Source organism: Trachurus trachurus (assembly GCF_905171665.1).
Source record: "Trachurus trachurus genome assembly, chromosome: 2".
NCBI classification, from domain to species: domain Eukaryota; kingdom Metazoa; phylum Chordata; class Actinopteri; order Carangiformes; family Carangidae; genus Trachurus; species Trachurus trachurus.
The window spans coordinates 2,199,373-2,219,808 of NC_139914.1; the positions used below are offsets into that span (position 1 = coordinate 2,199,373).

At 38.9% G+C, this 20,436-nt stretch overlaps 2 protein-coding genes across 2 annotated transcripts; both read left to right on the forward strand.

Moving 5' to 3' along the window:
* Positions 1-335: 335 nt before the first annotated feature.
* carm1l (coactivator-associated arginine methyltransferase 1, like) lies at positions 336-13,603 on the forward strand (the record flags this gene model as incomplete). The annotated part of the gene is made up of 14 exons (XM_083987561.1): positions 336-440; positions 1,221-1,335; positions 2,063-2,188; positions 3,069-3,187; positions 3,263-3,367; positions 3,467-3,577; positions 5,720-5,897; positions 8,491-8,581; positions 9,855-9,936; positions 10,399-10,484; positions 10,582-10,671; positions 11,663-11,800; positions 11,893-12,019; positions 13,555-13,603. 13 exons carry the CDS (start codon positions 336-338, stop codon positions 12,002-12,004), a joined length of 1,458 nt encoding a protein of 485 aa, XP_083843687.1. The 3' UTR covers positions 12,005-12,019; positions 13,555-13,603.
* A 1,090-nt stretch (positions 13,604-14,693) lies between these two features.
* cnot9 (CCR4-NOT transcription complex subunit 9) lies at positions 14,694-19,171 on the forward strand (the record flags this gene model as incomplete). Its single annotated transcript, XM_083984851.1, has 8 exons — positions 14,694-14,822; positions 15,845-16,024; positions 16,826-16,941; positions 17,165-17,274; positions 17,352-17,461; positions 17,622-17,720; positions 17,826-17,917; positions 19,003-19,171. The coding sequence occupies exons 1-8, from the start codon at positions 14,805-14,807 to the stop codon at positions 19,169-19,171; spliced, it is 894 nt and encodes a 297-aa protein (XP_083840977.1). The 5' UTR covers positions 14,694-14,804.
* Positions 19,172-20,436: the final 1,265 nt, after the last annotated feature.

Here is a 20,436-nt window from a genome sequence, read left to right on the forward strand (position 1 = left end):
GTTCTAAAAATAGCTTGCACCGACAATTAAAGGTAACAAACCTACTGCTATGACTATAGAGATTATGGCAAATGTTGAACTATCCCTTTAAGAAAAACTCAGCCCCTCGTGTTCAGATTGAGTTTTTAAACTTTGTGTTAAAAAGAAACTTTCTTCTTAATGTGAAGCTGTAACACAGGAAACTCTGGATTTCTCATCTTAACTCCTCTCTTCTCCCAGTTTTATTCCCTCCTCTGTCTCTCCTCCCCCTTTCCCTCCTCCCTCTCTCTCTTTCCTCTCCCCTCCCGGCTCTGTCCTCGCTAAAAAGAGCGACTCGCCTCCACACTGAAGAAATAATGGAGGAGAGAGGTGAGGAGTCGCTGGCTTTTTCTGTCAGGGTCTTCACCGTGCAGGAGGAGGAGCAGAGGGCCGTGGAGGAGCTCATGGAGACTCGAGAGGAGGTAACGCTTCACGCTGCACTCGTCTGCTTTATAACACAGTTTATTTGAGTAAAATGTTCAGCAGAAAACAGAAGAACAAGGAGAAAAAGAAGAAGGCTTTGCTTGTGTTTTAATTCAGTTTTCTGCAGAGCTTGTGCACCTTTAAACACATTTAGGTTACTCATAGGGTGTGATAAGTATGGAGTTTGATCTTTTAACCACATTTCTAATGAGAGTGCCCATAAGCATACAATTATACTACTATATTACTGTATATATATGGGACATATTTGGTTTGGTTTGAGGTTTTTAAGTTGTACTTCCTTCTTTTTTTTATATATATACTGTATATAGTAGTTATCTCTTGTTGTATTTGTGCAATACAAGTGACAAACATAAAGACATGACACAGCACAAGATAAGAAGGAGCTAACACCGCAACACAGCGGCCAAAAACAGTAAATGAATTAAGATAAATTGTGATAAACAAGAGATAAAGAGAAAAAAGAGAGAGATAATTAAAATATTTAAGAAAAAAAATGGTTTCCCATCTGTCGTTTCCACCCTTTCTGTCATTTCGTCCACCTTTTCCAAGCAGGTGCACCTTCGCAGCCTGTGTTGTCCGACTTTCTACCTGCACAGAAAGGAAGTTAAGGAAAGGAAAAGGGAAAGAAAGGAAGACCTAGGGCCGACGTCTCGTGATGAACATGGACCTAACGGGGTTATTAATGTGCTGCGCTGTGGTTTGAGGTGGGACACTGAGTGTGGTTGTGTCTCTCTCTGCAGGAGGAGGAGGAGGAGGAGGAGGAGGGAGGCAGGGAGCGGATCAGCGTGTGCAGACAGAGAGCCGAGCAGGAGCTCACCCTGCTCCTCACCACCGGCCTGGAGGCTCCGCAGCAGCTCACTGTGCAGGACGGTGAGGAGCACACACACACACACACACTTACACAATGCTTGCTTATTCGGAGCATGTAGAAGTGGAAGAGAGTGTGTGCCAAAATGAGGAGTTTTAAGGTCATAAAGGGTGAATTCCAGTTCCTATCTTAACCCTCAAGCTCAACCCTTAACCTTAGTATCCCCTTAAAACCAAGAGTTAAGTGATATTTTGTGACTTAGAAATGGGACAGCCCTTAAATGCATGGTTTTTTGTAGCCTATAAGTTAGTTGAGTTAGTTCTAAGTTGATATTCAAACAAATAATGTGTATAAACACCACAACCAGGGACACATTCAGCTGAAAGTCTCCACATACCACGGCTTATTGAAAGATAATCAGCAGCTGGAACTTAACGGTCAAACATTTAACATAGTAGGCTGTATCTTGATAAAACAACTTAACAACTACTTCACCACCAGGAAAAATGACCGTTGTCTGCACAAAAGATCATAAAATAAAAAATAAATGTTATTATACGCAACAATGAGGTCAATAATCCATAAAATGGGCCTAAACTAAGATAATACAATGGTTTTCTTAATATTTATATCTCTATTAACAAAGGAAATACTGCATTCTGGGTAGAATCTCAGTATTGAGGCTAAACAAAATTTAACACTCTGAGATTAAGGGTTAAAATAGGAATTGGAATTCACCCTTTAGTTTACTGCATCCGATGTCTCAAAAAAAACACGATTTCTTTGAAGGCAACAGAGTGTCGGTCTTCCAGCTGACTGTTTCCAAGGAGATGGACTGCTGCCAGGTGGGAGGTCAGTCCTTCCTGGTCTCCGTGGGCAAGACGAGTCTCCTGCTGCAGTTCAACAGTCCCACCGGTTCGTACAGTCAACCAACCGTAACTTCTAAAAAATATATACAGCTCTGGGAAAAATAAAGAGACCACTCCAAAAGCGATTAAAAATTGGGATTATTCCACCAATGTTGATTTCTAAACTCTTCTTTAGTTTAAAAAGTAGTGTTGTGTTGTTTTAAAATGAATAAGAACTTGTTTTCTTTGCATTATACAAGGTCTGAAAACACTGACTATTTTGACCTGTTGCCATTTTCTGCAAATAAATGCTCTAAATGACAATATTTTTATTTCCAATTTGGGAGAAATTTTGTCGGTAGTAGGTTATAGAATGAAACAAAAGTGTTCATTTTACTTAAACACATACAACTCAAAATCTTTCCAAGAATATTTGTCTTATTTCTTGTCAAAATGTCTCATTTCTAGTCAAAACGAATCTCTTTTCACTTAAAATAAGACTCATCACCTAAAAATGAACTTGTTTTTAGATTGTTTTCATTAGTTTTAAACAGATTTTCACTTGAAATAAGTAGAAAAATCTGCCAGTGAAAGCAAGTTTTTTGTGCTTGTAATAAGGAAGAAAAACTTGATCCACTATCAGATTTTTCTACTTATTTCAAGTGAAAATATGCTTGAAATAAGTAAAAAAGTGTCTAAAAACAAGCTACATTTTATGTGATGAGTCTTATTTTAAGTAGAATGAGATTTGTTTTGACTAGAAACGACATTTTGACTAGAAATAAGACAAATATTCTTGGTAAGATTTTGAGTTTTTGCAGTGTATGAACAGTAAAACCAGAGGAACTGATCATTTTGAAGTGGTCTATTAGTTTTTTCCAGAGCTGTATGTACAGTATATAGTATCTGTCGGTCAGCGTGACATTTGAGCTCGTCCTCTGGTGCAGATATGAAAAACTTCCAGCAGCTGTTGAGGAAAACCAGCAAAGAGGAGACCACAGGAGAAGAGAAGACAGGAAGCAGGACGCATCCCAACTATGGAAACGCTCCGACTCAGGACTTCCAGGTGAGACTCTGTAGAGATGAACAGTGAACTACAGAGAGGAATACAGGTGGCTGATGGTTGTGTGTGTGTGTGTAGTTCCACAGCTGTCTGTCCCAGCAGCAGAGCCTGCTCCAAGACTACATGAGGACGGCCACCTATCAGAAAGCCATGCTGGTCAACGAGACGGATTTCAGAGACAAGGTGACTAAGTTCAGTTAGTTTAACGTGATTAAAAATTAAAATTAAAATTAAAAACACCACATAAACCTGGTCTCCTTCTCTTTTTCTTGTCTTGTGTAGATAGTTCTGGACGTGTGTTGTGGTTCTGGTCTTCTGTCTCTCTTTGCCGTCCAGGCCGGAGCCACTAAAGTGTACGCCGTCGAGTCCAACCCCATGGCCAAGTTCACACAGGTCAGTACGTTAAAGCTCCTTCAGAATAAAGGTAGATGTTTGTGTTAAAGCTCCTTCAGAATAAAGGTAGATGTTTGTGTTAAAAGCTCCTTCAGAATAAAGGTAGATGTTTGTGTTAAAGCTCCTTCAGAATAAAGGTAGATGTTTGTGTTAAAAGCTCCTTCAGAATAAAGGTAGATGTTTGTGTTAAAGCTCCTTCAGAATAAAGGCAGACGTTTGCGTTAAAGCGGATGTTTTTTTTGAATGAATGAATCCTCTTATGGATTATTACTTAAAATAAAAACATAAAATAAAATGTAAAGTAAAACATAGGACCGTTAAATCCTCCGTCTGTACACACAGGTTTGGTCTTAAACTCGACAGAAATGAAACGACCGTTTGAGTCTCTACAAGTGAGACTTGAACCTCCTGACTGTGAGCTCACAAGTTGTGTGTGTTGGCTTTGCCAGAGCTTAAGGAGAAGCCACAGCCATGCATATACACACACACACACACACACACACACACACACACACACACACGCATACGAACACCCACACAGAGTACATACATCACATGCAGAGCATGGCATTCTGGGGAGTTAATGGGTTGCAGCAACATCTGGCCCACAGTTCAGAAGGCTAGGGGCTGGAAGGAGATGCTGATACTCACACAGAGCAGAGATCGACCGATATATGAGGATCATATCCCTCTTTCACACTGAGTTTTGCATCCAACTTCATCAGAAATCTATGTATTTCCACTTTTGTTTTATGATCACTGACTAAAATATGAGCTCCATCATATTGTGGATGTCTATCAAAGGGAGGACAGATGTGTTGGTCGGCCATGCTTCTTCCTGGGAGCTCCTTTTTTCTTGAAGGTGCAAGAAAAGTCTCCAACTCGTCCTGAGCTTCAACTAAAGACGTCGTCTCCATCAGGGCACAGGAAGTCTTTCAACAACAACAACAACAACAACAACCTACATTGTGCAACCACACAGTCAACATGTTCCCAGAGCTCCGACACAACCAGTTCCCCTTTGAGTCTGTTTGGCAGCAGCTTCGTCGTCGTTGTTGCTCGCCGATAGATTACAGATGTTCTGTTGTGTTTTTACCACCAAAAAGTTCCACTATTCGTTCATTTCGTTTCGTTCGTCCTGTGCTTTACACACACGGGGTGAAACATGGCAACAGGAAAGACCCAGATACAGTACACGCTGGCTGGCAGTCAGACAGACGAGGAGGATGCATCCAAGTGCATCGAAGTGAAGAACAAACAGGCGCTCAGGAGGAAGCGGGAGCAGACCCACGATGAACACGACCATCTGGCCGGGAGCTGTTCAAACAGAGAAGAGACGGCTGAACCCGACGGGGACAGTTAGCGGCCTGAGGAGCAGAGAGGAAACTCTGGTGGCCGTGGATCTCTGACCCTGTACAGCTGGAGAACCCGTTTCCAACAGCAGATAAATGTTGAAATTGGCGTATTTGATCTTTAAAAACACACATTGATAATCTCTACTTGCCTTTTCCTTCCAGTCTGGAAAGGTGCAACGTTATCAGATGCCCAAACTTAGATTTAGATCTATTTTTTCACAGATAAAAATACACAAATGTAAATGTACTTTATGTATACAGCCCTTTGCAACAACCCTTACAATAGATAATAGTTTAAAAAGAATAAGTAAAGACAATTAAAAACAATAAAATAGAACAAAATAAAATAAAAAGTAAAAGGAACAGTGCTGGAAGAGGAAAACCCAAAGAGCTTATTAGATAGATTGTTGACCTATAGTTAACAATGAGAATATACAAATGAACAATCAGAAATATATATTTAATAATAATAATAAAAACAAGAAAAAATTATCATAGGGAAATTAAACAAGGAGATAAAACAATCAAAATATATAAATAATGGTAAGAAACAAAAGAACAAAAAGTAGTTTTAAGGAGATTACACAAAGACAGTGGGAATGTGTGTTGCATAATTTGCCGCCTGTGTACCGTGTTGTAAACTGGCCTCTGGTTGTAACATATTTTGGAGGACCTTTTTCTAAAATAGTCCTTGAGGTGAGCAGGAACGCTTTCCTCCTTTATGACCTTATAAAAAAAAAAAACATGTCTGATAAATATATTAAATGTTGAGAATGTGACGTTTCAGATCCTGGTCCAGAGCAACAGTTTGTCCGAGAGGATCCGGGTCCTGGTGGGCGAGGTGGAGGAGGTCAGCTGTCCCGACATGGTGGACGTCATCGTCTCCGACCCCATCGGCTACATGCTGCTCAACGAGAGGATCATGGAGAGCTTCCTGCACGCCAGGAAGTGGCTCAAACCCAACGGTAGGAACCAAGTTGTTCTGTTTTATTGCTGTTGTTGGTTCTCGTTTGTGTTTCTCATTCCATCTTAGCACAACTCCAACAAAAAAACGATGTACGGTGGTATATATATATATATATATGATTTAAGGTGGTGTATGTATATATGTCAATTAAGTAACTGTGAATTTGATTTAATGTGGGCATATTGTAAAACGGGCGGGGGGGATGAAATAATAAAAACTTGATCACAAAAAAAAAAAAAAAAAAAAACTCCAACAAAAAAACCCTGCTCTGGTTCTTGCATTGCCGCACCCCCATTTCATCTACCCATCCCTGACAGTTTTCTTTGCACACTGTAGCACTTTATTACACTGTATTATATTTGGTTTAGTTGTTTGGCTTCGTTGTGTTCTCAACCCATCCTAACACAACTCCATCAAGAAACCCTGTTCTGGTCTTTGCATTGTTGCATCTCCATCCATTTTATCCATCGTAACAGTCCATCTCACCTACAGTAAATGTATTAAATTGCACTATACTTCCTGTTTTTTGTTTTGTTTGCTGTTTTGTTTTTTGTTTTTTATAGTAGTGTCATGTTAATTGTCTCTTTTTGTAGTTTTATTGTCCGTTGGTTTCTGTTTGGATACGTTCCAATTTGTGTGCCGATTTTTGTGTTTCTTGTGTTCTTCCTGCTTTTATGAATTCTGTTGTTATGTCCTTGTTGTTCATTTTAATGGCTTTTAACACCTTGCCAGGAGGACTACAGTCTGAAACTAGCCTTTGGCTAACACTGGCACCTTTACATTTATTATGTTCATTAATGTGTATTGTCCTCCTTAAACAAAAAAAAGAAAGAAAAAAAAACTCCAGATCAAAGAAGGTTTATTGGATCTTTTATTGCTCTTTATCTGGCAGGAGCAGTTTAATGACAGAATAGAATCAAATCTGAGCTTTTACAAACTTTAAATAGTGTCGGAGTCGGACAAAGAATTAGAAGAATTTTTCCGACTTTTTAATAAAAACAGAATCATATTATACTATGGTATGTTGTTAGGCCTGGGACGATAATAAATTTTGCTGGACGATATATTGTCCCAGAAATTATTGACGATAAACGATATTATTGACACATTTTTTTGAGAACAAATTAACCACTAATATAATAATAGTATTTCATAATAATGCAAGTAGACCCTTTTAAATGCGATAAACTTTTATTTCTCTTGAGTATTTCTTTTTAACCATTGTAATTGGAGTGACAAGAACTTATAGCTACTATCCTAAATAAATAAAATAAACAAAAAATAATAAACAGTGCAGTGCAGCTCTTCTGTCCAATAACGTTACTGAAGCTCCACTTTTCATTCAAACAAACTAATGTGACTTCCACAGATGTAAGATTTCATCAATGAGACTAGCATTTATCTCCTATAAAGTATTAAACCAGCCGGCAGTAAACCTCTAAAAACCTGCTGATAAGTTTTCTTAGTCGTTTTCTCCCCCAATGACAGAGGTTGACCGGCCCGTGAGCTGCTGCAGACCATAATAATACATCCATGCTGCATGTCGCTACCCGATCTGCGACGCTACCGGATCCGTGACAAAACTACGGCAACTCCACTTGGACAAACTTCATTTGGGCACTGCCCGATTTGCGTACATGCTTTAAGTTCTGTGAATTTAAAATACGGTACTGTGAAAATGATTAAAAAATAAAATAAAATAAAAATAAAAACCGCGTAGGTTCGTCATAAGACAGCCGCGGCAGACTCGTTTATTCAGTGAGTGTTGTGGTAGTTGTGATTGTTTGTGGTTGTCATGGTGATGAGGCCGGCGAGAAAAGAGGACAGTAAACATTAAAAGTCGCCTGTGTTCCTGTTTTCTGAGCATCAAGATCCAGACCACCACAACCAACCCTCAATTTACATTACTAATAAAGTATTTAAAAAATAAAAATAAAAAGATAAACCGTCTGTGGCGACGCACATAGGGCAGTGATCCTAAGTCAATTCAACTAAGTTTGTCCAAGTGGAGTTGCCGTACGTGGCTGTCACGGATCCGGTAGCGTCGCGGATCGGGTAGCGACACTGCAGACTGTGGGAAGCCCCGCTCCTCCTGCTCGCTGCTACCACAGTAGCTCCAAAAACGTCGGAGGAAATCTCCCAACAGGCGATGTGGATAAACTGACCACAGACTGGGATCTAAACTGTGACTTTCTGGCATGAAAAAATATTAAAACTTTAAAAAGTGACGTGTTAACAGCACGGCAGCAAGAATTACGGTAAAATAGCTTTTAGCTGCTTAGCTTTACAGCTAGCGCTGCCGGTTGCTGCCAAATGCATTCTGGGAAACAAAGATCCTGGATGACTGAGAAGAGGGTTCACTCCTTTCATTCTGCAAAACAAACGGCCAGGTGCTGAGACCGATGCACAGAGTGAAGCCTCTTGTCATCCAGCCTGGTTGGAGGCCAGAGACCAGGAAAACAAATACGTGCGCACATGGCGATTTATCGAGGCTGGAAAAATGACCGAGTTCATTTTCATTTATCGTGCGATTAATTGATTTATTGATTATCGTCCCAGGCCTATATGTTGTATTTTCCGTGTCTCTACAGGTCTGATGTTTCCCTCCTGTGGCGATATTCATCTGGCGCCCTTCAGTGATGAATCGCTCTACTTTGAACACTACGCACGAGCCAGTTTCTGGTCTCTCTCTGCACACACACACACACACACACACACACACACACACACACACACACACGTATGCACAGGCATAAATCCATGCATGAGAACACAAAGACACTGGCTCCCATTCTCTCTCTCACACACACACACACACACACACACACACACACACACACACACACACACACACACACACACACACACACACACACACACACACACAGTGTTCTCATTGCTTGACCTCAGTCAGGCATGTTTCCTGTTGGGTGTAAAACGCTCGGGTTCAGTCCAGTCCTGACTCACTCACACACGCAGCCCAACTCAGATTTGACTGATAGGAGCTTTTTCTGGGCCGATAGGTTTAGGTCGAGGCTGATCTAATGAGCTTATAAAGGTTTAATGACGGTTTATAAACTGTTTTTTATGAGATAAAAAGGGTAACAGTGATGTGTCGCCTGCTGCGAGCCTGTCGTCTGATTGGTTGACTGACTTCTGAGCGATCCAATAAAGATAAAGCAGGCGGATCCAGCAAGGCTGTCTTTCAAACTGCCTCTGCACCAATAGGGTAGCGCTACGACCAATCAGAGCAAAGAGCAGGATGACGCCCAACGACTCTCTAAACAGATAGAGCGCTGTGATTGGTGAACACAAACGGTGTTCGAGACTCAAAAAGTTCCTATGGCTCGTTTCTAGACTGACCTACGGAGCAAATCTATTTGCTGCCGCTAGGGTGCAGCTAGATTTCTAGGCTAGTTCCCGTCTGTAGCGGAAACCGAAATCACCAAATTCACCAAAATAAAAGTGTTCACCAACATAAAACTTATGAAATAGACATTAACTTGTAATACAATAAAAGCAAAAGGTTAACTTAATGGCTCGGGGACTTTCTTGTAAATTATATTCCTTAAATTAAAGAGTTTCACCGCATTTGATTAGCTTGGATGACTGATATTCTGTATTTGGTTATAAGCCTGTGTTTCATTAACACAGTGCGTGCTGTGTTATGCAATCTGTTTGTACATACAGTATGTGTATGCAAGCATACTAGCGTGTGTGTGTGTGTGTGTTATTATGGTCTGTGCCCTTCACTGCTCCTGTGCAGGTCAGGCTCAGTCAGCTTTGAGGAATGTAAAGTCAACTGTAAACTGATGTTGACACTGAGCAGGAGGGTGAAAGATGAAAAAAGTTGTCTAATTAAAGCAGTTCAGAACATTAAACAGCACAAAAGAGATTATTATGAAAAAATCATTTCAATCTATCAAGTGTTTCCTTCTTGTTTGTCCGTCTTCAGGCAGCAGAGAAGCTTCTACGGCGTCAACCTGAGCTCTCTGCATGGAGCTGCAGTGGACGAGTTCTTCAGGCAGCCCATAGTGGTAAGACTCAGCAACACACTGTTGTTCACTATGTTTAAAACTACACAATCAGCATCTTGTAAGTGTGTATTTTATTACCAAACAGCATTAATATTAACACTAATGAGTATAAATGTGTGTGAAGACATGCAGACTAGTCATATCCGTCCTCTGTTTATAGGACAATATAAGTTTATATGCAATATGTGTATGTATATATATGACCATATCTAATATTAATTAAGTCTTTAATTTATTTATTAATAATTAAAACAGTTTATATATATAGAAAAATCTATATCCATATATAATTTGTATCATCCTCCATCTCCAAGAGGTTCATATTTAATCTTTACGTGTTTTTTATTGTGCTAACACTTTACAATTAGACTACTCTATATAAATGATCAATGGTTTGTTTTGTTTTTTTATTCTGTTAGACTTTATTTTGTCAAAAGTTTCACGACTGAACGTTTATTTCAGGACACGTTCGACGTGCAGGTCTTGATGGCCCGGTCCGTCAAACACTGCATCAACTTCAAGGAGGCTAAAGAAGAGGACTTACACAGGTCGTTATGTCATGTTGTTATCACCGAGTGTTGCTCAAGTGTTCGACGCTGCTTTCGTTTTATTGTTACAAACCTTTTGTGTGTTGTTTGTTTCTAGGATGGAGATTCCTTTTGTGTTCACGCTGCTGCAGTCCGGGCTCATCCATGGCCTGGCCTTCTGGTTCGATGTGGCCTACCTGGGATCCACGTGAGTCACACTTTGTTCTGGTTTCACATCTTGTATTGTTTTTATTTCAGTCCATGGAAACAGGGAAGATGTAGAGCATTGAAACATGTCAGCAACGACTACTTTTAAGTTTGTATCATCATACATAGGAGTTCGACCATCAGAAAATGTCTCCTAATGACAAATATATTAAGACTACAACAAGGTCTGTTTTTGAAAAGATGGGAAAGATGGATTATGTACATCACACTGGTTAGACCATCGTTTATCTAATGCTAAATCTATCTTATTACCGGTATGTCCTTTTCCCTTTTTTTTTTGCTCCTTTTTCATCGAAGCAAATGTGTCTCCTATTTCAAATTAAAATGGATTAACAGAAATCCTTTTTCATTTTTGAAACACAGCTGCATTTTTTGACTCATAAATAAAATGAATAATCATTATTCCAAACTGCATTTTCATTTTCTTCTTCAAGACTGCTCATTCTGTGACTTAATTAAAAAATAATAAAGAAAAGGACATTTAAGATTTAATTTTCAAAAAGGTACCAAAATTCAATTTGAAATGTCAAATTTAAAAACTGTAAATGCATTAGCAGAAAGGCTTTTTCATTTCAAGGTCATAGCTGCATTATTTGACTCATAAAATAAACTAATAAGAAATAATCCAAACTGCATTTTCATTTTCTTCTTTAGGTTGCACATTTCATAACATAATTAAAAAGAAAAACCAAACAGAGAAATGCTTTTTCGTTTTCATGCTCACCCTGCAATAAGTTTCCCATAACTCAAAATGAACTGGCAATCCCAAGCGGCGCAGGAGACTGACATCACTGGCCGACAGCAATCCATTTTAATTTGAAATATGAGACACATTTGCTTTGATACTTTTTAATCCTTTTGTATAGTTTTGTATATCTTTATTTTGTATTTTATAGATTTTAGAGAATTTAGAAAAGAAAAGAGATGTGAAAAGATGTTTTTAGGTGTGTAACGGTGTGGTTTCCCTGCAGCACGGCGGTGTGGCTCTCCACGGCGCCCACCGAGCCTCTGACCCGCTGGTACCAGGTCAGGTGTTTGCTGCAGACGCCGCTCTTCGCCAAGTTGGGTCAAACTCTGTCTGGGACGGTGCTGCTGGCTGTCAACAGCAGGTAGAGAGTCTGGACCTCCCACACACACACACACACATCAGGCCGTTGTTCATCTCCTCATCACCAGAATCCGTCTCTTTCTCTCGCTCCAGGCAGAGTTACGACATCCACATCACAGCCACGGTCGACCAATCAGGCTTCAGATCTGGAAACATCCTGGACCTCAAGGACCCGTTCTTCAGGTCACCTCTGATGCCAAATTGATTCTTTAATGAGCAGGTCTGAATCTTCCTCTCCTCTCATTTCTGTGGTAGGTCAGGTTAAGGGGAGACACTGCAGGTGAATAGGGAAAAAAATTAAACAAACAGATTTCACCATGAAACTTCCCAAGTTTATCACTCACATTAAGACAAATATTTTTTGTATTACAAGTTTTGTCACATTTTATGTTTAAATATGTAAATGAGGCGATATCTAATGAAATATGCGCTAATTTGCATACATTTCTAGAACAGAAATCTGAACAATGGATAAAGCTACTTTCAAAATTCTTGTTTTATTTTATTGACATATTAAAGGTTGACTATGTAGAATCACAAGAACAACAACAGAAAAAGAATTCCAGCAGTCGATTGCCAGACCGTTGTTAGGTAAAACGGGCCGTTGCTAGGGACTCCGCTCTGATCAGAGGACAGCAGAGGAGGAGAGCTAAGCAGGATATTTACCTTATGTTTCATTTTTACCGTCATTAACAGCATAATAAATGACTTGTAGCTTGTTGCAGGGACAGTGGAGGCTCTCTGCCTTCCGCACCGCTGCTGCTCAGAGCCTCCACTGTCACTGCTCTCGTCAAGTTGGAAAAAAAAAAAAAAAAAGGAGCTCGGTGGCACCGAAAGTCCGCGACAGTAAACGTATTTATGACAGATAAGACTACACTAATACACCCATCCTAACAATATGATAATCCATTGATCCACCGATCGATTATTAAAAAGGCTTGGTTGGAAACAAACGCATAGGACCGGGAGGAGGCAGGAAAACAGCGGAGAACTGAGCCACATGTCGGCTACGGGCAGCTACGAATGTAAACAGAACGTTGACAGATAGTCAGTTGTCGAGCCCGTCAGAAAAATTACAAATAATAATTCAGACTAAAAAAAAATGTTTTATGGAAAAGCAATACTTTCATTCTGTACCCCTCTAAAGGCCCCATGGATGTATTATTTTTGAAAAAATATAGCTTTTAATAAATATTCTACATATTCAACCTTTAAAGTCTTTAGTTTTTACAGAGGAGGATTTTGGATATCTCTTTTTATCACTCTGTAAATGAGAAAATACTGTCACCAACCCTAAAAAAATCAAATGTCTCCATGTTTTTAGGAATAAAATGTTGTATAAATGAGGCTGTGAATGATATATCAACAATCCCCTCTGTAAAAACCTTCAGAATATAGAAAGGGATCAAACTGGATGTGTGGTGTCTGGAAGTGCTGCTGAAGCTCAGAGTCTGAAAAACTCTCTGAGAAAACGGCCTTTAAAGACTTGTACTGTAAAATTCCATAGATTGTTAATGTAAATCATACTTTTACGATTTATTTTGCGGATACGGAGGAAATGACCATTTTTCAAGCCTACATCATTGTTCAGGAGAGAGAGAGCTTTACAATGACACCTGATATGACATGGGTCAGACTAACTTCTGGTGAACTGTGGCTGTGTGTGTGTGTGTGTGTGTGTGTGTGTGTGTGTGTGTGTGTGTGTGTGTGTGTGTGTGTGTGTGTGTGTGTGTGTGTGTGTGTGTGTGTGTGCAGGATGCCCACCTGGTTCAACTAGAGACCAGTCACAGCACCAGTAGGTGGCCGATGGTCCAGGACGGGGGGTTAGGGTCTCTCTCATCCAGACCAGGATGCAAGGTGAGGAACAGAGAGGTGTTGCATAGAAAACACTGCTCATGTATCTGTTCTGAGCTGAAGAAAACACCTCCAAAGACACGATAAACACACACAAACAGCTACAGTAACTTGTTGCAACCTGCTTTATTTACCTCCTTTTACTCCATTTACCTTCTTTTAATCCACTCTTTAATATTAAATGACTTCTATCTTGAATGAAACAATGAGAAAACATCTATTTGACTGTTACTGACACTGTCACTGTCTCCTCCATCTCCAGAGGAATTGGAAAAGGAATCACGCTGCTTCCCTTCCACACAGTTGAGCTTGACTTATTTTTTTATTTTACTTTATTTTATTTTTTAATTTTTATAGATTTTTGTTAAACTAAAATGTTGAATTGAATGTAACGCCAAAGTAGAATTTGAATTTGTGACCCCAAAGTAACTTCAAACTTCAATGTCCTGCAGATATTGTATGTGTATATACTGTAAACATGCACATGTACACAAATACATGTAAGTAGTTTGCTGTAATAAAAATTTGACAAACTGGAATTTTAATTGAGTATTTTTTTTTTTATCTTTATTCATTCATTCATCCATTCATTTTCTTTTTAATTAGTGTATAAGTACATATTTTAGGCATCTGGAAATTACAAATAAAAAGAGTAAATAAGGTACCGTATATAAAATTAACAATTAAATAGTGTGAGTGTGACTTGTATCAAAAAAGAAAAACGATAGCAAATACAGCAATTAATCATCAGTTAATCATATTATTTAGGAGACTTAGAGAATATATCACTTTCATTTTTGCTTTATTGTCGGTTTTATGTTTAATGTAACTTGTTTTATGCCTTTTGGAGATCATTTCATCTTCTATTTGCTTCTAACTCTTCACATTACAGTAACAGAGATTTTGACCAGAGGTGCCCAAACTTTTGCGTCAAGCCACAGGTGGCGCTGACGCAGCTGTGTGCAGCCCGTCTAAACCCAGGGAAGAAGAAGGAGAAGGAGAAGGAGAGGTAGCAGCAGCTGGAAGTCAATGAAGTCAGAAAGCATCAGTGTTTGTGGATCCTCTCCTTCTCTCCCTCTCTCCCTCCACTGTCTCCACGTCGCTGCGTAATAAACAGGTTTCTACTGGATTACACTGAAGCGCTGCGCACAATGTTGGCCACAGGAGCGGTGAGTGTCATCAGCGACTGGTGTTAACTTTCAATGTTAGCTGGTAGTTAGTTAGTTAGTTAGTTAGTTAGCCACCCAGAGCTAAGAAAGACTACATGCTGGCTGGGTCATTATAACAACACTCTGGCTGTTGTTGGAATGTGCTATAAACTCAGTATTTATTTATGTTAGGATGTAAACCTTGGGTTTGGCTGCTGCACAAAATAGACTTAGACTTAGAGATACTTTATTGATCCCACAGGAAATTCAAGTATCCACATACATGTATTAATACAAAATAATATAATATAATATAGTATCATCTCATCTCATATGATATAATATGATATGATATAATACAGCTCTGGAAAAAATGAAGAGACCATACTCCCAAAATGATCAGTTTCTCTGGTTTTACTATTTATAGGTATGTGTTTGAATAAAATTCAATTAAAAATTTTTTGTTTTATTCTATCAACTACCGACAACATTTCTCCCAAAATTGAAATACAAATATTGTCATTTAGAGCTTTTATTGGCTGAAAATGACTAAACTAGTCTAAATAACACAAAATATCAAGTCTTTTCAGACCTTGAATAATAATAATAATGCAAAGAAAACATGTTGATATTTATTCCTAAACAACACAGTAAGAATATTTTACCTCAGGAAGAGTTTATAAATCAGTTTTTGTGGGATAATGTCAGTGTTTAATCCCAGCAGTGGTTTTTATTTATAATCTTCCTATAAAACCAGATGTGGTTCAGGTGACGACCTCATCGGTGTCTCATTAAATAGAATGAGTTGTGTTTGTGTTGGTGTTTAAAAAAGAAAAGAAAATAATGACTGTCATACATGTAGAGATGCTTTTAAGAAACATTTGTGAAAGTGCTCTCTTATTTTTTTCCAGAGCTGTATAATATGACATGATATAATATATGATATGATATGATATTATATGATATTATATTATATTATATTATATTATATTATATGGTAGAAAAAAATAAAACATAAGAAAAGTAAGAAAAGGTGTGTGCAGGCGGTGACCACGGCTCTGGCGCAGGTGGACAGAGAGAAGATCTACCAGTGGATCAACGAGCTGTCCAGCCCAGAGACGCGGGAGAACGCGCTGCTGGAGCTCAGCAAGAAGAGGGAGTCGGTGCCGGACCTGGCCCCCATGCTGTGGCACTCCTGTGGCACCATCGCTGCCCTGCTGCAGGTATCTATCTATCTATCTATCTACTAGGGGTGGGAATCTTTTACTGTCTCACGATTAGATTAGATTCTGAGTTTTGGGGCTACGATTCAATTCAAAATCGATTTTCGATTCAAAGCGATTTGATTCCTAATGATTTCTGCTTCAGTCTGTCGGTGTCAAAGGATCCTCATGATCTACTCCAGTCTGCTTTGCAAGACAGAATGACTAAAGTGTCTTTTTCACATTTATTGAGTTTAAAACTAAATAAATGTGAAAAAGACACTTTAGTCATTCTGTCTTAAAATTTAAACATTTATCCATGCTTAGATGGAATTGTTGAAACTGTTGCATAAAAGCAGTAGCCTATCACATATTGCTTAAGCAACAAAATTAAAAGTAAATAGTGCAGTTAAACATGCTGCCTTTTAAATTCTAAGGAAATGGAGGCCGACAGCCAGCAGATTTGTTACATTTTATTATTTTTTTAAATCAATTTTGGGACATTTTATATCGATTCTGAATCGTATTAAATGAGAATTGTGATTCTTATGTGAATCGATTTTTTGGCACACCCCTACTATCTATCTGTCCGTCCGTCCGTCCATCCATCCATCCATCCATCCATCCATCCATCCATCCATCCATCCATCCATCCATCCATCCATCCATCCATCCATCCATCCATCCATCCATCCATCCATCCATCCATCCATCCATCCATCCATCCATCCATCCATCCATCCATCCATCCATCCATCCATCCATCCATCTATCTATCTATCTATCTATCTATCTATCTTTACTTTTGTCTGTGATTACCAGGAAATCGTCAACATCTACCCGTCAATCAACCCCCCCACCCTCACAGCGCACCAGTCCAACAGAGTCTGTAACGCCCTGGCGCTCCTCCAGTGTGTAGCCTCCCATCCAGAAACCAGGTAAATAAAATACATAATTAAAAATGTATAAAAAATACATAATAAATGTAATAAATACATTAAATTCCTTCCATTAATTTGTTGTGGTGTGATCTGTATAGTCACAGAAAATGAAAAGAATAGCTGCTGCTTTGCAAAAGTTAACGGGGATCTCCTCAATAAAGTAAACTTAATCTTCCTTTCATTGCATGTTAAAAAAAGTTTGGTATGAACTCCTCCACAGGTCGGCCTTCCTCGCTGCTCACATCCCACTCTTCCTCTACCCGTTCTTACACACAGTGAGTAAGACGAGGCCGTTCGAGTACCTCCGCCTCACCAGCTTAGGAGTCATCGGTCAGTTCCTGCTCTTGTGTACTGCAACGTTTTGCCTCTGAGCATCATATCTTCAAGTCTTTTTTTGTCTTGTCTAGGTGCTTTAGTGAAAACAGACGAACAGGAAGTGATCAACTTCCTCTTGACCACAGAGATTATTCCCTTGTGCCTTCGGATCATGGAGTCCGGCAGCGAGCTCTCCAAAACGGTACCGTGACCTGGCTCATCTGGATGTACAGAGACAATCACACTCATTAATGTTTTCATTCATGTGCATAAATGGTTTAAAATCTAAATCTAAAAGTGTCTTGTCTGCTCTGCTGCTTCCTCCTGAAAGAATCTGGAAACATGTTGTTTTTTTCTTTTAGGTTGCGACTTTCATACTACAGAAGATTCTCCTGGACGACACGGGCCTCGCCTACATCTGTCAGACGTACGAGCGCTTCTCGCACGTTGCTATGATTCTTGTAAGTCGCCGTCTGAATGATTCAAATTAGACATTTATATATGTGATGTGATGTGGATTCTGTTTCTGTGGAGACTCAAACTCTTTGTGTGTCTCTGTGTCTCAGGGTAAAATGGTCCTCCAGCTGTCCAAAGAGCCGTCGGCCCGTCTCCTCAAACACGTAGTTCGCTGCTACCTGCGCCTTTCTGACAACTCCAGGTACTTTTATCTCAGCCGTAAATATATATACGTATATACCCATTAATATGAAAAATATTAATGTGATTACTTTCTGTATAGAATAGAATAGAAGTCTTTATTCTCATTGCACTAATACAACAAGATTGGAGATGAACATTTCACATGGTTAAGGAGAAAAACAACACACCTCCAAACACATCTACGTGTTAAGATTGAAGTTGATGTAAAACAACGATGCAGCTTTTTGCACCTCCTCCTTTTCTTCATGTGTTCGATACTTACGTATTCCCTGTGTCATTTCACTTTATTACACATTGCTTAATTTATGCACATACAGTAAATGTTTGGATTTCTTTGTATGTGTGCATTATTTGGGTTGTTGCCGACATCTGGTGAACATTTCATGTCAATAGCTCTGTTAGAAATATATTGATAAAATATAAAATGTTGATACTTATTTTCCCTGCTGTATGTATGTCAACAGTGCACATTCAGTTTAATATCTAATTTTAAAAAATGGAGGCCATTCCATAATATAGAGTTAGTTTTCTTGTTTTATTCTTGTTATGGTTATTAGTAGTAGTCCTACTTCTAATGATAATAATAACACTGATAGAATAATAATAGTAGTATAACCAATCATCTTTATTATACGGTGGCCTGGAGGTGCAAACCAACATTACAAAATGCAAAACACTTTTACAAATTTACATTTTAGAAAACATTTTTACATATCATAAAACAAAATTACATTACCATAACACATTTACAAGTCCAGGAACAAATTTACATTTCAGAAAACAAACTAACAAGAAACGAAACACTTCTACAAACACCAAGACAAATTACTAATTAACAACCGGAAAGGGAGTTGGTACATTCCCTTTCCGGTTGATGTTATTTGTAAATTTGTTTCGGGACTTGTAAATGTGTTATGGTAATGTCATTTTGTTTTATGATATGTAAAAATGTTTTCTAAAATGTAAATTTGTCTCAAGCTTTGTAAAAGTGTTTCGGATTTTGTAATGTTGGTTTGCACCTTCAGGCCACCGTATTATTATGATGTTAATTACTATTATTGATAATTATAATGATGTGTGCAGAGCCAGAGAAGCTCTGCGGCAGTGCCTCCCAGACCAGCTCAAAGACACCACCTTCGCCCAGGTGCTGAAGGACGACACCACCACCAAACGCTGGCTGGCCCAGCTCATCAAAAACCTGCAGGAGGGTCAGGTCACGGACCCCCGGGGCATCCCCCTCCCGCCACAGTGACCGCCCCCGCTCCTCGCCGCCCCGCCAAGCAACACCAGCAAAGGAACTGCCAAACAAGACGATGAGCCTTAAAATCGTGGACGTGGATGTTTTTTTATGAACTTTAGACTTTAAAAGGAAAAATATGGATCTGATCCACTTCAAAGACATTTCATTTGTTCTGCAGCTGATTGCACAGATGTACAATAAATTGTTGCACATTAACACAGTCTCACAGCCTAATTATATACATTTTACTGTGCATGAGCAGTCTATCTTTTGCCAGTTGTTACTTTTAGGTCACTAGAGAATCCCTGGTTACCTCTTATTGATTATCCATTATTCTTCTATGAATAACTGAACAGAATGAGACCAGATAATGCAGAAGATGTGTTGTAGTACCTGGTAGCACCATTAGGTGGCCGACTCGCTCTTCAGTGCATTTGTTAATATGAATTTGTAAGTTTTTTTTTAGGTAATGTGTGGAGATGACAGGAGCAGATCACAGCTGCATTTCAGAAAAAGATGATCCCATATTGTTTGACTTTTATTGTGAAGGGATGATGTATAAGATGATGTGTTTGTGGTTTTAAAAGGGGATAGAGGATATTGTTTTATGATTGATGAACATATCAGTTTTAGAGAGCAGCAGCCAATGTTGCTGTTTACTTTGTAGGTTGTAGGTAAATTGAAATTCTAATCACACAACATGCAGGGGCGGTCCTAAAAAAACCTCTTTTACATTTTCTTGCAGATCATTCAGATTACATCATCAGGGTTGCCATGGTTACAACCCAGACCTCTCCACAGAAGCCTGATGGGGTGAAGGAAGTCTGGTCATCAGTTATTCATTTCACCTGGTGTGTATTTTTGTGATGAAGTGAAAATACACCATGCACACATGCTGCAACCTGATAAAGTTCATTTTTATACCTTGACAGACCTGACAGACAAAAAATATACAATTCAAATCAAAATGGGTTTTTTTTTTTGTTGTTTATTCAATTGAAAATTGGTAGGACAAACTGGAGAACCCAGAGTAAACCTTCCATCTGATGGTTAATTATAGATGTTATTTTTTTTTTTTTCTTGTTGAAAATTGGTAGGAAAACCGGAAATACCCGGAGTAAACCTTACATCTGATGGTTGATTATAGATGTTTTGTTGATTCAATTGAAAATTGGTAGGACAAACTGGAGCACCCAGAGTAAACCTTACATCTGATGGTTGATTATAGATGTTATGCTTTTTTTTTTTTCTTGTTGGAAATTGGCAGGAAAACTGGA